The sequence below is a fragment of the Garra rufa genome, chromosome 19 (genome assembly GCF_049309525.1).
Source record: "Garra rufa chromosome 19, GarRuf1.0, whole genome shotgun sequence".
Taxonomy (NCBI): Eukaryota; Metazoa; Chordata; class Actinopteri; order Cypriniformes; family Cyprinidae; genus Garra; species Garra rufa.
The window spans coordinates 39,136,832-39,158,895 of NC_133379.1; the positions used below are offsets into that span (position 1 = coordinate 39,136,832).

The window sequence follows — 22,064 nt, forward strand, 5'->3', positions numbered from 1 at the left end:
GTATAAAGCGATGTAACATATAAGAATGCTTTAGAAACAAACTTGTTAGGCGTCCCTATCAATTTAAGCGATTTCCATCAATCGTCGATGAAGGACTGCACTCACAAAGAGGGATTTCAAAACCACATTTCATTCATTTTCGAATTCTCCGTCACTTTTAAACAACATTCACGACCAATCCATGCCTTTTTTGTATTACTGTCTTGTTTCTGTAGACATAATCACTATAACATATGTATCACTGACAATTGAACTAAATTTGCTTAGATTGTAAAGATTTTCGCTTTAAAACGAGATACTGCAACCGTTTTGAAAGGCTTGCAGAGACTATAACCACGGATTGTTTCATTCTGGATATAATACAAAGCATATTAACATACATTTTCATAAACTCAAACTATGCATGGTATACATCTATTTCTTTATCTGCTACAGTTTGATGTAATATACCAAATGGTATTTAATGTGCTTTAAATTGATTAAACCTAAAAGCTATATAGCTGTGTATCTGTATTTTAGCTTCTCAAGTGAAAGGTAAATTGTTTATATAACAAAACACTCCAAATTGTGGGTGAAAGAGACACTACTTGACCAAAGAAATTGCAATATTAACACTTACTATAGTACCAAACAAACAAACAAAAAAATATATATTTTTTTTTCAATATTTAACCCAGAACATCAGCAAATCTACATAAACATAATCAGACAGCAGGTATATAAATGTGTAAAAGATTTGCTCATTCGTACATTAACTGGTACAGAATCCATTCTTCCTAATCTTTCCAAACATGCAAAACCATGTGACCAAGAACCACAAAACCAGTCATAAGGGTCAATTTTTTGTAACCGAAATAGGTAAATCTTGTATCTTAGGGTGCAAAAAAAAAGAAAATTGCCTTTAAAGTTTTCCAAATTAAAGTCTTAGCAACGCACATTACTAATCAAAACATATTTGCAGTAGGAAATGTACAAAATTTCTTCATGGAACATGACCTTTACTTAATACCCTAAAGATTTTTGGCGCAAAAGAAAAATCGATCATTCTGATTCATATAATGTGTTTTTGTCTATTGCTATAAATATACCCATGCTACTTTAGACTGGTTTTGTGGTCCAGGGTCACATATACTTTATACCTGTATACATCAAGTAGATAATGATATGAAATTCATGAGTAATAAAACAGATTTCATGAGATAAAAAAAAAAAAAAATCACCAAAAGTATAACTGTATTGTGCATTGATGTAGTACAAATTGCCATAAGCACAAAAGAAAAAATACTAACAAGGACAAAATCGGTTTCATTTATCACTTTTTTATTCAATTTTCCATCTTTTGCATTCTGTTCTTGGAAACGAACACCTTTATCGGGTTCCGATGGTCACCTGCCAAACTCTGATCAGGTTGTCTGTGTATCCAGCAAAGAGAGTCTGAGAAAATATAAAATATATAGTGTAATTAATACTCTGTTTGTCAAATTAGTTTATATATAAGATTATCCATAGCACACAACGCCACCAACCACTCAGAGATCCAGCATCCAAACTAATGGTCATCACCTACAGAATAAGCTCATCTCACACAAACACACACAAGTAACTGTGGCCTGTGGGAAGCTCTCACCTGTCCATCAGCAGACCAGGCCAGAGAGGTGCACTGGGGCGGCTCAGCTTTGCTGTTGGTGGTGATGACTTCCTGTCTCAGCTCATCAACGATGATCTTTCCCTCCAGATCCTGTGGAGACAGAGAGGCACAATGATAATGAGAGGGAAGAGTGACTGGGGAGCAAATGAGCACCAAATCAAACCAGCCATAAGCCAAATATTCACATTTATATTCATATTCATTCAAGTAGATTCAAAATGCAAGAGTGACCGTTTGAACTGATTCAACTAAATTAATTGAACTCACCAGCTCTAATTCCATCTTTGTTCATTTTTAAATTGAAAATCATTGAAATACATGTTAAAACGAACAAAGATGGCATTGGAGCAATTTTTGTAATGGACAGTTTGAACCGATTCAACAAAATGAGTTTAACTCACATGCCATCTTTAGCAATTTAAAAGTTACCATGCATTGCAATATTCTTTATTGCACGGGAACGTTTTATTAATCCCGCTCCCGCAAACATTCGAATATTGAATATGATTTTTGCGCATCAGAGTCGCTATCAATCTGTGAAGCATTTAAAATGCTTTGGATGCAGCTCATGTTAGATGTAGGGTTGCCAAATCCGCATTTTTTCCACTGAATTGGGCTGATTTTAAACTTTTGCGGCAGGTTCATTTTTTTCCTGTGGGTTAAAAGTTTGAAATACTGCATAAATTCCATTGGATGAAAATGCTTGTATTGAAACATTTTGCATTTTACCTGCGATAAAACTGTGGTAGATATTAGTTTTGTAAAGGATGGCCACTGTGGTAAGAAGTAGGGCTGGGTGGGACACCGGTGTGACATTGCGCCACGACATGGATTTTCTAATACCGTCAATACCGTAATAAATCAATTATTAGAGGTCGACCGATGTATCGGTTTTGCCGATTAATCGGCACCGATAGTTGATTGGCCGAACTATCGGTTATCGGCAAAAATCCTTGCCGATAGTTTTTCCGGGTTGCGTTCTTTGCTGAAGCGGCTCACGCTCCGCTGTCATGGAGTATGAGAGGTTAAGCCCTAGACCAATGTTTAATGCCAGGATTGTTACCATATATTTGTATTGATTTATATCCAGCTGTTTATATTCTTAGCCAGCAAAGTTGCAGGTGTAAAGACATGAGAAAGCAAACTGTGTTCATTCAGCCGACAAAATCAGTCACAGCAGCGCCATAGTTTTACATTACACATCTTTCCTACATCGTTCATAAAGACTTGACCCTGTGCTGGAAAATTGAGTATTGTGCATTTAAGCAAACTATTTGTATTTCTGTAGCTCTAATTAAGTCTGTATGCTTAATACAGAGCTATAATTTATGTTTTAGCCTTTTCTTCAGGCCGTTAAAGCATGGTGAGTTTGCATCTTGTTACGCACTTTATTTCACAATGCCATTTTCCTGTTCCTATTTGATTTTAATAACTGATCAACAAAAATATCTATTAAAAATTAAGATAAAAATAATACAAAACGAAATTCGTTAAAGAAGGGATTTTCCACAAATAAAAACGTACGAAGTTGTCAAAAATTGTGTCTGACCCTCTCCAATTCTCCTGGCATATTGCCGTCCAATTCATACCACGTCCTTTATGACATTTACAAATTACACAAACTTCTTTCGTAATTAACATATTAAACTGAAACAAAACAAAAACAAATAATATTTTAACATAAATGTAAAACAGAAAAGAAATTGTTTCTGAAATGGCTGCAATATAGATCGCACTTTCTCTTTCCGTTTCATGTTTAAACTAACCTTTGCCGCTTTTTTGATCATTCTTGAAGTAAACATTTGCCCGTTTGGTGATTAAATAAACTGTTTTAGATTTATGCTTGAACTATACAACGCGTCCTGTGTGTGCGTGTGATACCTGCAAGTTGTCCGCGCAACACAGCGCTGCACTTTTGTTCGGTTTCATTAAAGGGTGGGTGAAAAATAGATTCTCCGACGCACCTCAATCCTCTCTTCAATGAGCGTGTGTTTTTCCCGCATATGGCACGCGTGCGCGCCAGAAACGCGGCTGGCTTCATTGCACAGAATTTCCACAGTGAGCTAAGTGTATTGTTTGACAGTGTGAGCTATCAATCGCAGTTTTTGACTTTACATGTGCCTTCATTTCTGCCGTTTATAATGCAGTACTATTAGATGCACTGACAGACTTTCAATTGCTCTTTGTGTTTGTTCGTCCTAAAAAGCTTGATTGCAGATGCAGTTAAATGCACTTGGATTTTCAAATACTTTTATACGAAACTGATGTACACACAGTCAGTTATGTTTTCAGAGCAGGACAAAACATCTGATACATCGAAATAGATCTGTGCATTCGTTTGAATGCAGCCTGTTAAAGCTGCCTCTGTCGGATCTCATCTGTAATAATCAAACGAAAAAGAAAAAAACTATTTCTGTAAACTTGCCGACACTTAAAGAACACTAATTTTAAATAAGTAATTATTTTAAAAAGCAGCCTGCTTATATAATAAAAAAATGTTAAAATGTAAAGATTCCCACCCCTTTACAATGAGCCCATTTGTAACATCAACTAAGATTGATGAAAGCTGTAGAATAGAAGTGTTGTTCCTTGTTAGAGTGTTAATTTCAACATTTACTGATATATTGTTAAATTTCGAAGTTCATTTTGTTAACATTAATGAACTATGAAATAACTTTAATGATCAATTTATAATTAATATTAATATTTTTATTCATTTACAAAGTATGGTTTAGTATTTATTTTTTTAAATAGTAGAGCACTATTTTAGTTGGCCTTCAATATCCATTTTCAAAAACTATCGGTTAATTAATCGGTATCGGCCAGCGTGGTCCAACCTAGCTATCGGTATCGGTAAAAACCAATATCGGTCGACCTCTATCAATTATGTACCTCGAACGGCTGCATTTACATCAATAATAGCTAATTCTAAATAATAAGGCATTAAATTTTCTTCAAACGTTCAGTTGTGGTCTGAATACCTGTCCACTATATATCTTGTTGTAAATAAAAAAGTAAAACATATTCGTATCAGCTTTGCAGGTGGTCGGTAAAAGCGGAGTGGCCATTAAACGACTGGTGAAACATTGTGAAGAAAGGATTTACACAGCGGATCACAAACTGAGCGGGCGCGAGGCGAACTAATATTGTATATAATTTTTCGCACTTTCTATGCTCTAGAAATCGCTTTTAAATGAGTGCTCGCGCTGTTTACTTTTACTTTCGATTTTGCGATAGCGCACACTCTGTGCACACATCTCTCTTTACTTTCGACCCGTGATCATTCAAATCTAAAGGTCAATGTACGATTTTCACATGCATTTCGTATGCATTTTTTTTTTTTTCTCATATTCGCCATCCTTATCAAAATGCTTATTATGGATGCGAAAATGCAGAAAATCAAACACGATCCGAATTTTTTTTTATGACGGACGAAAGTTTCAGAGGCAGTGTGTAAACTCGATTAACATAACCTGTATTTTTTTTTTTTTTTTATGTACAAAATTCTTGGACGAAAAATTTGTACTCGTGTGTGCAATGACATTAACTCCAGCAGCTCGTGTTGGATGCAGGGTTGCCAAGTCCGCGTTTTTCCCCACAGAATTGGTCTACTTTTAAACTGTTGCCATGGGTTGATTTCCCCCAGTTATTTAAAGGTTTTAAAAAAAAAAAAAAAAAAAAATTGTTTGTTGTGCACTGTTAAGTGAGATCTTAAGGTTTTTTGCAAAATAAATAAGTTGAGAATGCATAATACTCTCCCATGTCTCTTTTTGATAAGGATACCTACTATTTACTTATTATATTACAAAAAAATATTAACTTTATTCACATACTAAAGGGACAGGACAGGCTACTCCTCCCAAAATGTACCAAAAAAAGCAATACCGTGATATTATGCCGTCACCGTTCAAAAGATGAAAAATACTGTGATATTAATTTTAGGTCATATCGCCTACCCTAGTAAGAAGCTTTTTAGCTGTGTTTATGATCAACTGCATAACGGTGAATGTAAAATATGTAGTATGGAAATAACATTTTGATACACACACACCCCTACCGTCCTATGTCGTCTTTTTTGAAAACTAAAAGTTATGAAACGAGGTAAAAAGAGAATTAGAGTATCACAAGAAAAATGTGTAAATGTGAATGAAGGGTTTAGAACAGAGAGCTGAAGGTACCCAGATCTTGATGCTCGGTCCAGTGGCGGCACACAGCCAGTATCGGTTGGGACTGAAGCAGAGAGCGTTGATCACGTCACCGCTGTCCAGAGTGTACAGATGCTTGCCTTCATTCAGATCCCAGAGCATGGCCTGCCCATCCTGAAGACAGAGACACAGACAATTATTTTTTTCTTTTTCACTGACTACAATAAAACAATTTAATTAAGACACTATATAATATTTCAAATATATTTAAAAGAAAATGCTTTGCACTGTGCAAAATTATCACAAATTATTGAGGTATTGAAATCCTTTTCTATTGGTATTGTGAACATGAGTTCCACCAACAGCTCCAATAACTCCAAGAAAGCCTACAATCCTCATAAAAATGGCTTGTTTTTGCAGCATGGTTTGACAGTCAGTTGGAAAGACAATGAAGTGCCATATAGTATTGGCCCAGAGAAAAAAAATGTGTTACTGATTTTGAAAGAATATTGCATATTCCAGTCAATTATTTTATTTCTGATAATAATTCAATGAAACATGCCAAAGTGTGCGGTCATAATTTTTGGGCATGCTGTCATACAAAGAAAATATGAACAAATGCAAAAACAAGAGAGGACCGACTAAATATTAATAACTGATTATGTTGTAGTCAATGTCAATGTTTCCAATGTAGTAATAAGTGTTTATAGACTTCCTCACCCTCTTTGACACTTTATTCAAAAATCAATATCTTGGACAAACTTTATTTTGATTACAACACTCTCCCACTGATATATTTATATAGATTAGTCATCCTCATCAGCTACTTTTTAGCTACTTTCAATTGAAAGCAGTTCACAACACTGATCAATGTTTTTTTTCTTTCATATTTTGATGGTTTAAGTGAAATGTGAGGCCATTAAAACCCTCAACACATCACTTTTGGCCACTATTGTGTTTGTTTGTGTATTTAAGTATATGGTATATTTAAGACCGTGTCATCACCAGTGCACTGCTGCATGTTTCCAATTTTTCATAGAAAAATGGTAATTGCTACTTTAATTTCTGCAGTTAGAGCATTGATTTTTGTTAGAGTAGAAGGAGTGTAGTTTCTTACTTGGTCAGTTACAAAAAAAATGATCTTGATGATCAATTTGTATCATTTTTTCAATTCCGTATCTTCATAAAACTCCAATATGTCATATGTTCATTGGAAAGTGCGCGTCTCCTCTTCTTTGCTACAAGTTTGTTACTCCTAACTAGGTTAGGAGACCCCTTCAGCTCTCTTAAATATTTTAGACCTGACACTCAGGAATCTCTATGAATCTTAAGTCTAGCAATAAGATTAAAATTGTCATTCTAAGAATTTTGACACATTTAAGACTAAAATTGTACTCTGAGCGGCTTTACACATACAGCCCCAGGTCTATAAGATTTTCTGCAAATAATGTGTCCTAGGTTCAGATTAGGACCCTAAAGCCCTGATACACTTCAAACGAAAATTGTTTTTGTTCTTTCGGGCAACGATATACTGTATTCAATCATTCCAACACCCCTGCGCTGTTGTAGGCAGGGTGCAGATTAATGTAAATGCGTGTTGCGCCGTTCACACGTATAACAATGACGGTGTATCTAGGTGTGAGACGGGTATCAATGGTCAGAATATTATAGACAACAAAATAATGATTAGCAGCAGTTCAGAGTCAAGTATCATGTTTGCAATACAAAAGAGCCATGCCATTTCCATAATCAGTCCTGACAAGTGTGAACGGCTCATAGTCTGAATACTTTAGCATGATGTGAAAAAAGAGGAGTCGTCTCAATAACACAAACCTGTTTGTTACTTTAATTATTGTTCATTTACTTTATTAAATTGGGTAAATTTTAAGACTTTTTTGTATTTTGTGGGTTTGTGATTTAATTTGGATGAAAAAGGTTTGTTATTGTATGTTCGCTTTGGTAAGTTGTTTCAAACTGCGGAATTGAACTCGAAACAAAAAACTCAAAACATAGTTTCGACCTGATTTTGTTTGAAATGATGTCATATGAGTTCATTCTTTGACTTTGTTTGAAGTATATCAGGGCCTTCAAACAGGACCATACACAGTAAAACTGACCTTTCCACCAGAGGCACAGAGGGACCCATCAGGGGAGACGGTGACGGTGTTCAAGAATCCAGAGTGTCCAATGTGATTGGTCTTCAGCTTACAGTTGGCCAGATTCCACACCTGAAAGAGACAAAACACTTCCACGCTTACATTCCTCAAGAACCTAGGAAAACATTGATTTAAAGGCTGACAAATTCTTAAGTTTAATGTTGTAGGGACAAAATTAATTGTATATGTATGTATGCATGTCTAATTCCTCAGATCTGACCTGATCTTGATTTTAGAACATAAACACCAGTGTTGGGGAAAGTTACTTTTTAAAGTAATGCATTACAATATTGAGTTACTTCCTAAAAATGTAACTAATTACGTTACTTAGTTACTTTTTATGGAAAGTAATGCGTTGCGTTACTTTTGCGTTACTTTTTAAATCCGGGCAGAGCTTGCTTCTGGTTTTTAATATAAAAAGTTATATTTTTTGCAAATGTAAAAGCCTTTTCACAGCTCCGGCTTAGAGAAAAGCAAATTGACGTCTGTACAGTAGACCGCAGAAGAAAAATGTCAACTTTTTAGCAGGAAAAAAAGAAAACAAATGTTAGATTATCTTGAGTAATTTTTGCTTATTAGTATGGATGAATTGAATCACCGAAGGTCGGCAGCAAAGACATCGGTTAATAAAATGGGATTAAATACATAAAGGATATTTGTATTATTTAAAGGTCCACTGAAGTGCCTTGAAACATGCAGCGTTATTCTATGTGGTGACGTACTTTTAACTTAAAAACATATCGCTCAGCTCCGCCCACTTCTTTTGAATAGCCAATAGCGTTCCATTTATATCTGCTGGGGCCAGAGCCGTTGAGCTCGGTAAAGCCGCATTTGTAAACTTATGACAGCCACAGACTAATAAATTACCCCATAGATTCAATATGAAACTCTTTCTAAAACAAAATAGTGATCATAATCATGCTGAGGCTGTGTAGTTTAATACATGCCGATCGCACATATGATCTGCCACGTGTTATTGCATCTCTGTGTAGGGGGCGGGACACAACGGACTCTAGAGAGCATTTGATTGGACAGAACGTTTGATGAGAAGCTGAAGCGCACGGTGATATCATCAAAATCGTTGATTCATATTGGCGGAAGTGACGAGACTGTACGTTTTGAATGCCCATATCTTGTAAACGCAAATTTTGTCATTGTTTTGAAGCACACTAGCTTATAGATAACCTTAAGGCTATTCATTCTAAAAGCCAAAAAACTTAAATTTTGATTTCAGGGGGACTTTAACATATTTAATTATTGCAGGTTTGCGTCATATTTGTAGTTGAATTTCACTGTTTTTATTTATTTTGAGGAAAACTGTACATGTTTTTTTTTTAGTGAGTAAGATGCATGTTCACATTTATTCTAGAACTAAAGTAACATCTTAGTCACGATTTCTCTTAACATGGGGACAGGAGAGCTCTTAATCAATGAATGGGGGAAAAAAAGTGTTACTTATTTGAAAAAGTAACTCAGATATTTTGTTGTCAATTAAAAAGTAATGTGTTACTTTACTAGTTACTTGGAAAAAGTTATATTTTTACGTAACTTGCGTTACTTGTAATGCGTTACCCCCAACACTGATAAACATTAGGTGAATTCTGACCAATCAGAGGACAGTTTACTCATGTGACTTACATTAACAGTTGGAACCCTTTAAAATGTTACCAAGTAGAAAACATTTTAACCATTTAAATCATCGTTACAGAACAAAAACAATAACCTGTCTAAAAAAACGCCCATAAAGGATTACTCAGAATAAAACTTTCCTGATACTCACCCCCATGTCATCCAAGATAATCATGTCTTTTTTTTCTTTAAGTTTTTTGAGGAAAACATTCCAGGATTTTTCTCCATATAGTGGACCTCAATGGTGCTCAACCGATTGAAGGTTAAAAATGCAGTTTTAAAGGTCTCTAAACAATTTAAGACGAAAAATAAAGGTCTTATCTAAAGAATCGATTGATTGTTTACTTAAATTTATATTTATACACTTTTTAACCACACATGCTCATCTTGTCTAGCTGTTAATACAGTTAGGGTATGTCAAAAAACTCCCATCTCAAATTCTCCTCCAACCTTCTTCCTCAGACGGGATCGTTTAGAGCCATTTAAAACTGCATTTAGGAAGTTCAAACTCACTGAACTTTCCTATAAAATGTTTAATCAAAAAACAATTTGAAAGACATATCTTGGATGACATAGGGGTGAGTAAACCATCAGAAAAATTGTATTTTGGAAGTAGAGTAATCCTTTAAATTCCACTCAGCTCTCACCTTGACCATCTTGTCCCAGCCGGAGGAGACGATGATGGGGTTACTGCTGTTGGGAGAGAAACGCACGCAGGAAACCCACTCTGTGTGACTCTCATCCTGTGGAACAACACAAACATCTCAGCTCAGAGAATGAAATGATAGACAATTATTTGAATCATTTATTGAACCTTAATACAAAAAAAAAATTGAATTGAATAAGAGTATGGAAGAAAGAAACAGCTCAGTTGGATTCAAATGGACCAAAAATATATTTGTAGCAACAGCCAAAAATACATTGTGTTAATTTTATGCCAAAAATCATTAAGATATTAAGTAAAGATTATGTTCCATTAAGATATTTTGTACATTTCCTACTGTAAATACATCAAAACTTATTTTTTGATTAGCAATACGCATTAAGAAATTCATTTGGACAACTTTAAGGCAATTTTCCTCAATATTTAGATTTTATTTGCCACACTTAAATTCTAGATTTTCAAAGAATTGTATCTCAGCCAAATATCATCATATCCTAACAAACAATACATCAATGGAAAGCTTTATGTATAATTAAAAAAAATGACCCTAATGACTGGTTTTGTGGTCCAGGGTCACATAACTCCAATAATACGTCTTAGTATGATGAGACTGAAATGATCCAAACATATAGTGCAATGCAATCTGCTGATGATTGCAAGATCAAACAAATGTTCCTCAAAAGATGTGAGATGTTTCAGAGGTTTGGGAAGATCATTCCTCCACTGAGAAACAGTGAAAGTAAAGCTTCTGGAAACAAATGTTCCTCAAAAGATCCCGACAATCAAATTTGAGATTCATGGAGAATCAAGTACAACCAAGCTGTTTCAGTCTATTAAAGGATTAGTTCAGCTCCAGAACAAAAATTTACAGATAATGTACTCACCCCCTTGTTATCCAAGATGTTCATGTCTTTCTTTCTTCAGTTATAAAAAATGCTTTTTGAGAAAAACATTTGAGGATTTCTCTCCATATAAATGGATTTCTATGGTGCCCCCAAGTTTGAACTTCCAAAACGAGCCAATATAATCTACCAAAACGATTATTTCTATAACTTTTAACCTCAAATGCTCTCTGCGGTGTGCATGCATACTCTGTGCACTCCGGTTCAATACAGTTAGGGTATGTTGAAAAACTCCCATCTCGTTTTCATCTTTAACTTTAAAAATCATCCCAAATCGCCGTTTTACCTTTTTTTGTAAAGGCCATTTGATCTTCTTTGTATGTTCACTTTTTAAACTCTGGGTCGGTACTTCTGCAGCGATGTAGGATAATTTTGTAGTTGGGGAAGAAAACGAGTTGGGAGTTTTTTACATACCCAAACCGTATTGAACCGAAATGCACAGAGTACGCATCGCAGAGCTAGACAAGATGAGCATTTGAGGTTAAAAAGTATAGAAATTCTCAATTTGTTTTGAAATTAACCAATTGTTTCACTAGATAAGACCCTTCTTCTTCTTCAGCTTGGACCATTTAGAGCCCTTTGAAGCTGCGTTTAAACTGCACTTTGGAAGTTCAAACTCGGGGGCACCACAGAATTCCTTCATATGGAGAGAAATCCTGAAATGTTTTCCTCAAAAAACTGAAGAAAAACAGACATAAACATCTCGGAAAACAAAGGGTGAGTAAATTATCTGTATTTTTTTTTTTTTTTTTGAAAGTGAACTACTCCTTTAAGTGTGCATCTGGCAATATTTCTCTCATAAGTTATTCTTATGTTTACTTAATAAAGGTCAGTCAAGATTTGACAGCAAAAAGCCTAATTTCCAGCCAATCAAAATGGCGAATGACTCACCTGAATGGTGTACTTGCAGACACCCAGGGTGTTCCACAGCTTGATGGTTTTGTCCCGAGATCCAGACACGATCTGCCGGTTATCAGCGGAGAAGGCAACACTCAGCACGTCTTTGGTGTGGCCCACAAACTGACGAGTGGTGGTTCCACTACAAACAACATTTGAAGAGTGAGTCTGAGAGATTGGGCGATGTCGACCAATTTGGCATCGTACTATGTCTAACGTGAAACATCGCGATGGACGATGGCATCGTCTATCGACCCAACCCTAGTCTGAGGTCATAAATCAACAGCATTTAAAGCAAAGCAACCGTCCCGTACTCACGTGGTAAGATCCCACAGACGCAGGGTCGCATCCCATGATCCTGACAGAGCAAACTGACCATCTGATGAGATGACCACATCGCTCACGAAGTGAGAGTGTCCACGCAGGGCTCGCTGAGGAATACCGTAGTTGGTCTCATCGCGAGTCAGTTTCCACATGATGATGGTCTTATCTGGAGAAACAAGAGCACAGTAAAGCAAATGTAGAAACACTATTGGTGCAGCCAGGACAAATATGTGGCTTTATCTACCAAAACATGTGTCAAAATTCAAAAAGCATCATTAAAACCCATCTCAGAACCAACTAATGCCAGAAAACATGGGTTTAACAGTGACAACTGGCTAGGTTAATAGTTAATATTAAATAGTTCAGGCAAAGCTGAATAGAGGAATAGCAGTTTTTGATTTCTGAGTAAAATAAAGCAGTTGAAATTATTTTAAAAGACTTATTTTACAAAAATAAAATATGCAACATGCAAATTGAATCTGAAAGTGTATTTTTAAATCATTTAAATAACATACACAAATACATATATACACAGACTACCAGTCAAAAGTTTTTGAACTGTAAGACTTTTAGGGTTTTTAAAGAAGTGTCTTCTGCTCACCAAGCCTGCATTTATTTCATCCAAAGTACAGCAAAACTGTAAAATTTTGAAATATTTTTGCCATTTAAAACAACGGCTTTCTATTTAAATATATTTTAAATTTAATTTATTCCTGAGATTTCAAAGCTGAATTTTCAGCATTATCACTCCAGTCACATGATCCTTCAGAAATCATTTTGATATTCTGATTTGCTGCTCAAAAAAAAAAAGTCTTTAATCATCCCTTTTGATCAATTTAAAGCATCCTTGATAAATAAATGTGCTAACTTCAATCATTTCTATAAAAAAAATTATACTGACTAGTTTTTGAATAGTATAGTGTATGTTACAAAACCTTTTTATTTCAGATAAATGCTGATCTTTGGATCTTTCTATTCATCAAAGAATCCAGAAAAAAATGCACTCAACTGTTTTAAATATTGATAATAATAATAATAATAATAATAAATGCTTCTTGAGCAGCAAATCAGAATATTAAAATGATTTCTGAAGGATCATGTGACACTGAAGACTGGAGAAATGCTGCAAATTTAGCTTTGATCATAGGAATATATATTATATTTTAAAATATATTCAAATAAAAAGCAGTTATTTTAAATAGTAAAAACACTTGACAATATTACGGCTTTTGCTGTATTTTGGATCAAATAAATGCAGGTTTGGTGAACTCTAAAAAACTAAAAACGTTACTGTTCAAAAACTTTTAATAAATATATATTATTTAATGAGACTTAATGTTATTTTACAAGATAAGAGAGGAAACGTGAACTCTGAAGCTGCATTTTGTTCAATAATAACTACAATCATATACTAATAACAAGAATAAGACGGAGTTTCGAAGTTTCACTGACAGTAGTCAAAACCATTTGAATACATGTGGTAAGGAAGGTACCATCACTCTTTATTAAATAAAATTAGATGTTTTCCCTTCATAAAAGTTCCTTGGACTGCCACGGAAATACCATAGAATACCATTACTATACCATAGTACCAGCACAGTATTGGCTACGCCTGATAGCTGTAGTAGCTGAGCGGCATAAACAGTATCATCTGTCACCTCTGGACGCGGACAGAATCATGTCCGGAAACTGCGGAGTCGTGGCAATCTGGGTCACCCAGCCATTGTGGCCCTTCAGGGTCCCTCTCACGGTCATCTGTTCGGTCATTTCGGCGGTCGGTACCGGTCGATGGCTGTAGATTGAGTTGGACGAGCTTTACTCAAGTTTACAGCGCAGGAAAAGGACCGGCAACGCGGCGGAAGTACATTTTCATGCCTGCGCGGCGGCGCGGTGCATTGTGGGAGTTGTAGTGCGAATGCAGCTACTTGACGCAAAGACGTCGTGTTTTTTTTTTTTTAATAAGTAATTATTAAAACAATATTGATAATAATAACAACAATAATACATCAATAAATGATCATATAAAATAAAAATAATTATAACCATCACAATTTACGATTTTCGTTGACCGCTTTCAAAATCATCAGAAAACAAAGTATGCATTTCTACTATTATAATACATACAAAACCCTTTGGTAATGTTTCGTGTGTCCACATTTGTATGGCTCTTATTTCGTGTCTTCCACTAAGTGAGAAAAACGGACTGAAAAAAATGTCTATTGTTTCCGCCCGGTTTCGAACCGGGGACCTTTCGCGTGTGAGGCGAACGTGATAACCACTACACTACGGAAACCTGCGTGAACGCGTTGCGTCGACTGCTGTTTTTTTAACTGGATTTGTTGTTAAATGGCGCCATTAAGTGGTGATTATAACGTACATGTAATAACGTCTCTAAAACGATGGAAATATTTATTAATGTTTTTAAAAATACAAATATTTATAGTTTTGTATTTTAATTATTTTTTAAAATTGTTTACTTTGCTTATCTTTGCCCATTTTTGCCTGTCTGCATATTTTCCCTCGTGTTAAATACGTGAAAATATATATTTTTAATGCTTTAATTAAAAATTCACAACATTTGAACAGTTAATTTGCAAAAACAGATAATTCTATTTTTAACCATTTTTAAAGATCATGTTTGTTCATTGTACATTCCAGTTAATCTCAATCAAACTGCAGTTGGGTTATTTTGATTAACTAAAAATAACAAAAGAATACAGCTAACACAATCAAACATGATAACAAAATAAAAAACATGATTTTTGAACATTTTAAAATACAACGTTATCGGTTTCTGAAGAAAGCCACTAAATTTACTTATCTCTTGGAGCTGTATAACTTAATTTAAAAGCCCACTTGGTTGTAATTTACTTATTTTCTTTCTGGTTTAGCTTAGTTTATTCTGATGCTTTAATGTTTGTTCTATTTGTGGTTATGCTCAACCAAAGCTAAACAAGACTGGTTATATTCTGGAATATGATTATGTACCTTGTTTGGTTGTAAAGTGATGCAAAAAAAAAAAAAAATCTTAGTATTTGTTGACTGTATACATTGGAAGAAAGCATGGTTACTCACTAAAAAATGTTGCATTTCTAATAAAATCAGAGAGATAGGCCTACATTTTAAGATTTTTCCATAATGTTTATCCAACTCCCAAGTTGCTTCTTTTTTTGATATCTCTAACTTATGTGTATTCTGTAAAGTTGAAGAAGAAACTTTACCTCATTTATTCTATCATAGCAATAAGGTTAAATATCTTTGGGAGAACTTAAGCTGTTATCTATCTTTTTGTATAAAATGTGACTTAAAATTTACACTAAAAGAAATACTTCTATATTTTTCTAGCAGTGACCGTGCTACTGAACTTTGTAAAAAATTTTATTCATAAATCCAAATTTCTTAATAAGTTACCTAGATTTGATGTCTTTCTTGCAGAGATTTTGCTGCTTATTGTTCATTCTCTTAAATTTATTGAGACAAGAATAACAACTTTTTTAAGGCGTATGACGATCTTTATCTTACTGACTGAGATGCTGTTTTTTATTTTTATTTTTTTATTTCCTTTTATGTTATTGTATTTCAATGTTTATTGTTATTTTCCTTTTTGTCTTGCAATAAAAAAATAAATAAAATAAAAAAGTCTCATTTGTAACAAGTCCACAAGATGTCGCTCAAACCCAACAGCGGCTCCAAAAATGTATTTCGACGCTCCGATCACATTAAAAACATCTGAATACCATTATATTGGGTCTAAATGTTATTTATTTTGAGGAAACGTTGCAAAAATATACTTTTCAAACATTTCCACTTAGTTTTACAACTTTTATCCTTTAGACTAAATCCGTCATAACCCCCCTTCCGGCTCTTTTTATATCCAGTCAGCCCTAATATAATTATAAGTGTTTTCTAGTGAGGCGCTTTTGTCTTTGCCCGCGAAACAAAGCAGTCAGCATTCGGGAGCGCCAGCACATCTGCGTTCAGATGGAGAGTTTGGGTCTCATGGAAACCGCATCGCTTTCATGTGCCGCTCTCTCTAGCGTCCGCTCAGGGTGGCTCCTGCCTCGGAGACCGACCGCGTGTCTAATATACTGCGGCCGCAGGCTTTCTCTAACACTCAAAGAGAGGTTCTCCTCCTCTTCCTGGCGTTCTATTTTGATTCATACCAGAAAAACTCAAAGGCAGGCTGGGCTTTACCTCAAACTCTTAGTGACTGCGACATCTGGGAGCTTGCTTGTGTTCTTAAGCATTACATGTAAAGCTCTAAAGTTAAGCTAATTTGCAAAAACAAGGCCTAATATGATCTCATTTGATCCCAAATAACAAAAACGTTCTTCTGTGAACGTCCAAAATTCCAAAAACGTTTGCGAACGTTCCATTTTATGCAAACATTCCATTTGATCTTTTACTTTCAAAATGTTTTCTGCTGATTAAGGGGGATGCAAGACTTCTTCACTGCACAAATAGTCATTAAAACCAAAAGTGCATCATATTTTGTAAGAAAGTGTGACGTGTTCAAACAAAAAAGCCACTATTTTTGGAACCAGCAGCTCAAATTAGTAAGAAACGCATTGGATTTCATTCAAATATGATGCAGGGTAGTGTTTTGTCTATGATGCGTGTCAGAAAGCATTTGGGAGTTTTGAAATCTGGTTAGTGTTCATTTCTGGAACCACACTATAGTTGCAAAATGCATGGATGTTGATTCAGTGGCGTGTGTTAAAAAAAAAGAAATGGTTTTCAAAAGTAAAGCCAGTTCAGTAACATTCAAAATTCAGAAGTGAAACCTATTGCAGAGTTCAGGTGAGGTTGATTTTTGGAGTTTTAGCCGCTGTGGTCTCCACCCGTTCATCGGACCACACAGACTGGCCCGATGTTTGTACCACAATGGAAAACTGCACCATCTCTTTCCTATCTGACAGACCTCCACTTCTGCACGACACGTTTTAAGTCTCATTTGAAGATATTTGCTAACTGCAAACCTGGTTTCAATATGATAAAGGATTGCAGTCTTGTTGGCGATTGCAAAAAGACATTTTAAAACATTGGATTAACAATGCAAAACTTTTTTAAATTAATTTTAGTTTTAATTTTATTTGTCTTTTGGTACAGTCAAATATCAAAAGTCAAAAAGGAGACAATGGCTGATTTTATTTCTGGTTAATTTATCATCAATGGAAGGTCAAGTTGAGCTGATAAAATTTCTTAATGTTTCAAGTCTCTTCTGCTCACCAAGGTTGCATTTATTTGATCAAAAAATACAGTAAAAATGGTTATATTGTGAAATATTATTACAATTTGAAATAGATGTTTTCTATGTAAATATATTGTAAAATGCAATTTATTCTTTATTCTCATTACTCCAGACTTCATTGTCACATGATCTTTCAAAAATATGCTATTTTGAACAGTTTTCTAGTTTTTACTCACAAGCTCCCAAAAGCAATCATAAGTCATCTCTATTGGGTTAGTGAAACATACTGAGACAGTGAGTGAAAGTCAGAAATTCAAACATGCTCCTTAAAAATGATGCTTCTGAAGCAGCATTAACAAGCGAGAGGTAACTAGAGTTTGAGTATGAATTGAGATACACTGATAATGACCTCAAAATCCAAAACCCCGAAACATCACAGCAACCTCACTATCACATAAAACATGCAAAAAAAAAAGAATGATAAGAAGGGTGATATCTCACTTGATAGGCAGATATATACTGTAGTTTGTTTGTTTGTTTGATTGATTGATTGATTGATTGATTGATTGAAATACAGAAAGATGGATGGATGGATGGATGGATGGATGGATAGAGGATAGACGGATGATAGAAAGAGAAAGATGGATGGATGAAACAATATATGGATGGATAAAAAGACAGATGGATAGGTGAATAGATAGATGGGTGATAAAAAGAGAAAGATGGATGGATGGACTGATAGATGATGGAAAGAGAAAGATGAATGAATTGATTTTGAATGAATGAATGGAGAGATGGAGGAAAATACAAAAATGGATGGATGAAACATGATGGATGAAAAGACAGATGGATGGGCGAACAGATAGATGGGTGATAGAAAGAGAAAGATGGATGGATTGATAGATGATGGAAAGACAGAAAGATGGATGATGAAACGATATATGGATGGAAAGACAGATGGATGTTGGATGGATGAATGGATGGATTGCTGAAAAGATGGAAAGATGAATGGATGGATTTTGGATAAATGAATGGATAGATGAATGCAAACAAAATAAAATGGATGGATGGATAGAAAAATAGATGGATAGACAGGAAGATGGATGTTGGATGGATCAATGGATGCATTGATGAAAAGACAAAGATGAATGGATGGATTTTGGATAAATGAATGGATAGATGAATGCAAACGAAAGAAAATGGATGGATTAAATGATGCATGGATAAATGGATGAAAAGACAGAAATATGGATGGATGGATGATGGATGGAAAGACAAAATGACAGATGGATAAAATGGATAGATGGAAAGATATGGATGGATGAATAGATGAAAAGAGAAAGATGGATGGATGGATGGATGGATGGATGGATGAAAAGACAGAAAAATGGATAGGTGAAAAGGCAGAAAGATTGATGGATGGATTTTTGGATGAATGAATGGATAGATGGATGAAAAGAAAGAAAGATGAATAGATGGAAAGACAAAAGATGGATGGATGGAAAAACTGAAAGATGAATGGATGTATTTTGGATGAATAAATGGATAGAATAATGAAAAGACAGAAAAATGGATATATGACACAAAATATGGATAGATGGATGGATGAAAAGATGAATGGATGAATAAATTAAAAGACAGCAAGATGGATGGATGGATGAAAACATGAATAGATGAATAAATGAAAAGACAGCAAGATGGATGGATGGATGGATGGATGTTGGATAGAAAAGATATGGATGGATGGATGGATGGATGGATGGATGGATGGATGAATAAATAGATAAAAAGACAGGAAGATGGATGGATGGATGTTGGATGGATGAATGAATGGATGGAAATATATGGATGGATGAAAAGACTGAAAGATGGATAGATGGATGGAAAGACAAAGATGGATGGATGGATGAAAAGATGAACAGATGAATAAATGAAAAGACAGCAAGATGGATGGATGGATGTTGGATAGAAAAGATATGGATGGATGGATGGATGGATGGATGGATGAATAAATAGATAAAAAGACAGGAAGATGGATGGATGGATGTTGGATGGATGAATGAATGGATGGAAAGATATGGATGGATGGAAATACTGAAAGATGGATAGATGGATGGAAAGACAAAGATGGATGGATGGATGAAAAGATGAATAGATGAATAAATGAAAAGACAGCAAGATGGATGGATGGATGTTGAATAGAAAAGATATGGATGGATGGATGGATGGATGAATAAATAGATAAAAAGACAGGAAGATGGATGGATGGATGAATGAATGGATGGAAAGATATGGATGGATGGAAAGACAGAAAGATGGATGGATGAAAAGAGAAAGATGGATGGATGGATTTTGGATGAATGAATTGACAGATGGATGAAAATTAAAAAACAGACGAAACAATACATGGATGAAAAGACAGAAAAGATAGATTTATGAAAAGACAGAAAGATGGATGGATGTAAAGCAGTGGCATAACTTTGTTTTAAAAAGTGGGTGGGATACTTTTTTTTTTTTTTTTTTTGGCGTTTTTGCCTTTTATGATTAGAGGACAGTATTAGGCCCCAAATCCTTCACATAAGTGAATTAATGCATAGATATGCAACAAACATTTCTACTCCTAAATAGTCTAGTGGTTGAATTTGCCTTAGACAAAGACAGAAATTGAATAGATGGATTTTGGATGGATGAAAAAACAAAGAGATGGATAGATTGAGTTTGTGAAAGATGGAGAGGTATAGACAATGGAAAGACATAAAGATGATAGATTTTGAAAAGGAAATGGAGGGTCCTAAAAGTTCTCATCCAATCACTTATTCACTGTTCAGTCAGATGGCAGTAGAGCCATATCTCATAGACCAATCAGACTTCTCTAAATAAAAAAAGATTTCCTGAGTTCATCGCTCGCATCCTCTGAGGAAACCGAAGAAACAATGTAGCGCTCCGTGGGCTTGGGCCCATTGTGACATCATCAGTCGGAGACATTGTCGTCACGGGGACGCTGGTCTCAAGAAACGCCACACAGGAAATTTCCCCACAATGGCCTTTGTAATCTTATCAACTCCACCAAATACACTCAGACCTTGAGTCACGAGTCTTTTGAAAGTTTGATCCTGAGCGTTTTTTCTTTCGGTTTGGGCAGGGAAGGGCTGCCAGAGAAGATCCCTGTGGGGTTAATTATTAGTTTGGATCTGACAGCACATTTCCTGCGACAACTCAGGATAGAAAATATTCAACACCCTCTATTGTTTCACTACATAATGATAACAAATCAGCCGCAAGGTCCCTTACTCACGAGCACCGGCGTTCACACACGAGCGTGTCGCTCACGTATGACCGTTATCAGTGTCACAGACTGACAATATATATCCATTATCCATCAAATAAAACAAGACAAATGCACTGAAAACTTTACTTTTACTTTCTAAATTCTCATTTCTGTAATAATAAAATATATATATATGTATTATTTTTTCCAAAAAAATATGTAAAAGTTTCTTTTTAATTTAATTGCATTATTCTTTTAGTTTTCCTGAGCAAAAAATAAATATCATTCATTTTTCCCTAATTTACAGAAGACACCCACTAAAATGTCAGTCAGTGTAACAGTCTTATCAGGCATATTTACAACAAAAAATAATTTATGACATATTAAAAGATTAATTACTTTTACTCCAAATACTAATTAGTTGTAATTCTACATTTTTAAAATTTGCCCATTTATTAAAATTTGATATGCTCCTTTATTCTTTTATATATTTTAATATGTACAAGTCAGAATAAGCATTTTTTACATATATATTGTGTTACACTAAATGACAATGTAACATTGTTTCAAACAAATTTTGACATTTTATTCTCTAAAAACTTATTTGAAACCTTAAAAGTAGTTTACTTACAGTTAATGTACTTTCTATGGACATAAAATAAATTTGTTTGACATCTTAACGTCTTTGACCCATATATATATATATATATATATATATATATATATATATATATATATATATATATATATATAGTATTTATAAATTATAGTAGATTTTGTGTTGCCTTTAATTTATGCTTATTTCAATGAAATGAAAATTTAAATATTTTTTGAAGCACAATATTTAAAAAAATAAAATAAAATTACAGGAAGGTAATAAAAATGACCACAAAAAATAATGTGAATTACAAAAGCAAGAAGTCTGGCCTCAAATTCTTAGGAAAAATATGTTTGTCTTGTAAATAATATTATAATGCAAAATGCAAATAAATGCAAAATGCAATAAATAACTAAATGAATAAATGAAAGAAAAAAATCTTGGGTTTTCATATAATGCAAATATTATTTATTCATTTATTTAATTTCATTTAATTTTTTGTAAAAATTAAAAATAAGAGTCATTACAGTCAAATTTATTAATGGGTCAAAGACGTTAAGATGTCCACGTCAAAAGAAATTTACAAAAGTGATTTTATGTCTATAGAAAACACATTAAATGTATGTAAAGTCTTCTTTTAGG

The 22,064-nt window shown here is 34.4% G+C and overlaps 1 protein-coding gene and 1 non-coding gene across 2 annotated transcripts; both read right to left on the reverse strand.

Moving 5' to 3' along the window:
• Window positions 1-1,303: 1,303 nt before the first annotated feature.
• Window positions 1,304-14,211, reverse strand: LOC141292654 (small ribosomal subunit protein RACK1-like). Its single transcript, XM_073824689.1, has 8 exons — window positions 14,024-14,211; window positions 12,360-12,531; window positions 12,036-12,183; window positions 10,226-10,321; window positions 7,911-8,021; window positions 5,827-5,967; window positions 1,628-1,738; window positions 1,304-1,434 (listed from the first exon to the last, which is right to left on the reverse strand). Exons 1-8 carry the CDS (start codon window positions 14,130-14,132, stop codon window positions 1,369-1,371), a joined length of 954 nt encoding a protein of 317 aa, XP_073680790.1. The 5' UTR covers window positions 14,133-14,211; the 3' UTR covers window positions 1,304-1,368.
• Window positions 14,212-14,585: 374 nt separating this feature from the next.
• trnav-cac (transfer RNA valine (anticodon CAC)) lies at window positions 14,586-14,658 on the reverse strand. Its single transcript has one exon. It is a non-coding gene; the product is annotated as a tRNA-Val (tRNA).
• Between the last annotated feature and the right edge of the window lie 7,406 nt (window positions 14,659-22,064).

What these genes read in the sequence shown, in the direction of transcription:
- LOC141292654 (XM_073824689.1), bottom strand. Translation starts at nt 14,132, where the DNA reads ATGACCGAACAGATGACCGTGAGAGGGACCCTGAAGGGCCACAATGGC. An exon ending in GATTCTGTCCGCGTCCAGAG is followed by an intron (nt 12,532 to 14,023) that starts GTGACAGATGAT and finishes TTGTTTCTCCAG; the next exon opens with ATAAGACCATCATCATGTGG. An exon ending in CGTCTGTGGGATCTTACCAC is followed by an intron (nt 12,184 to 12,359) that starts GTGAGTACGGGA and finishes TGTTGTTTGTAG; the next exon opens with TGGAACCACCACTCGTCAGT.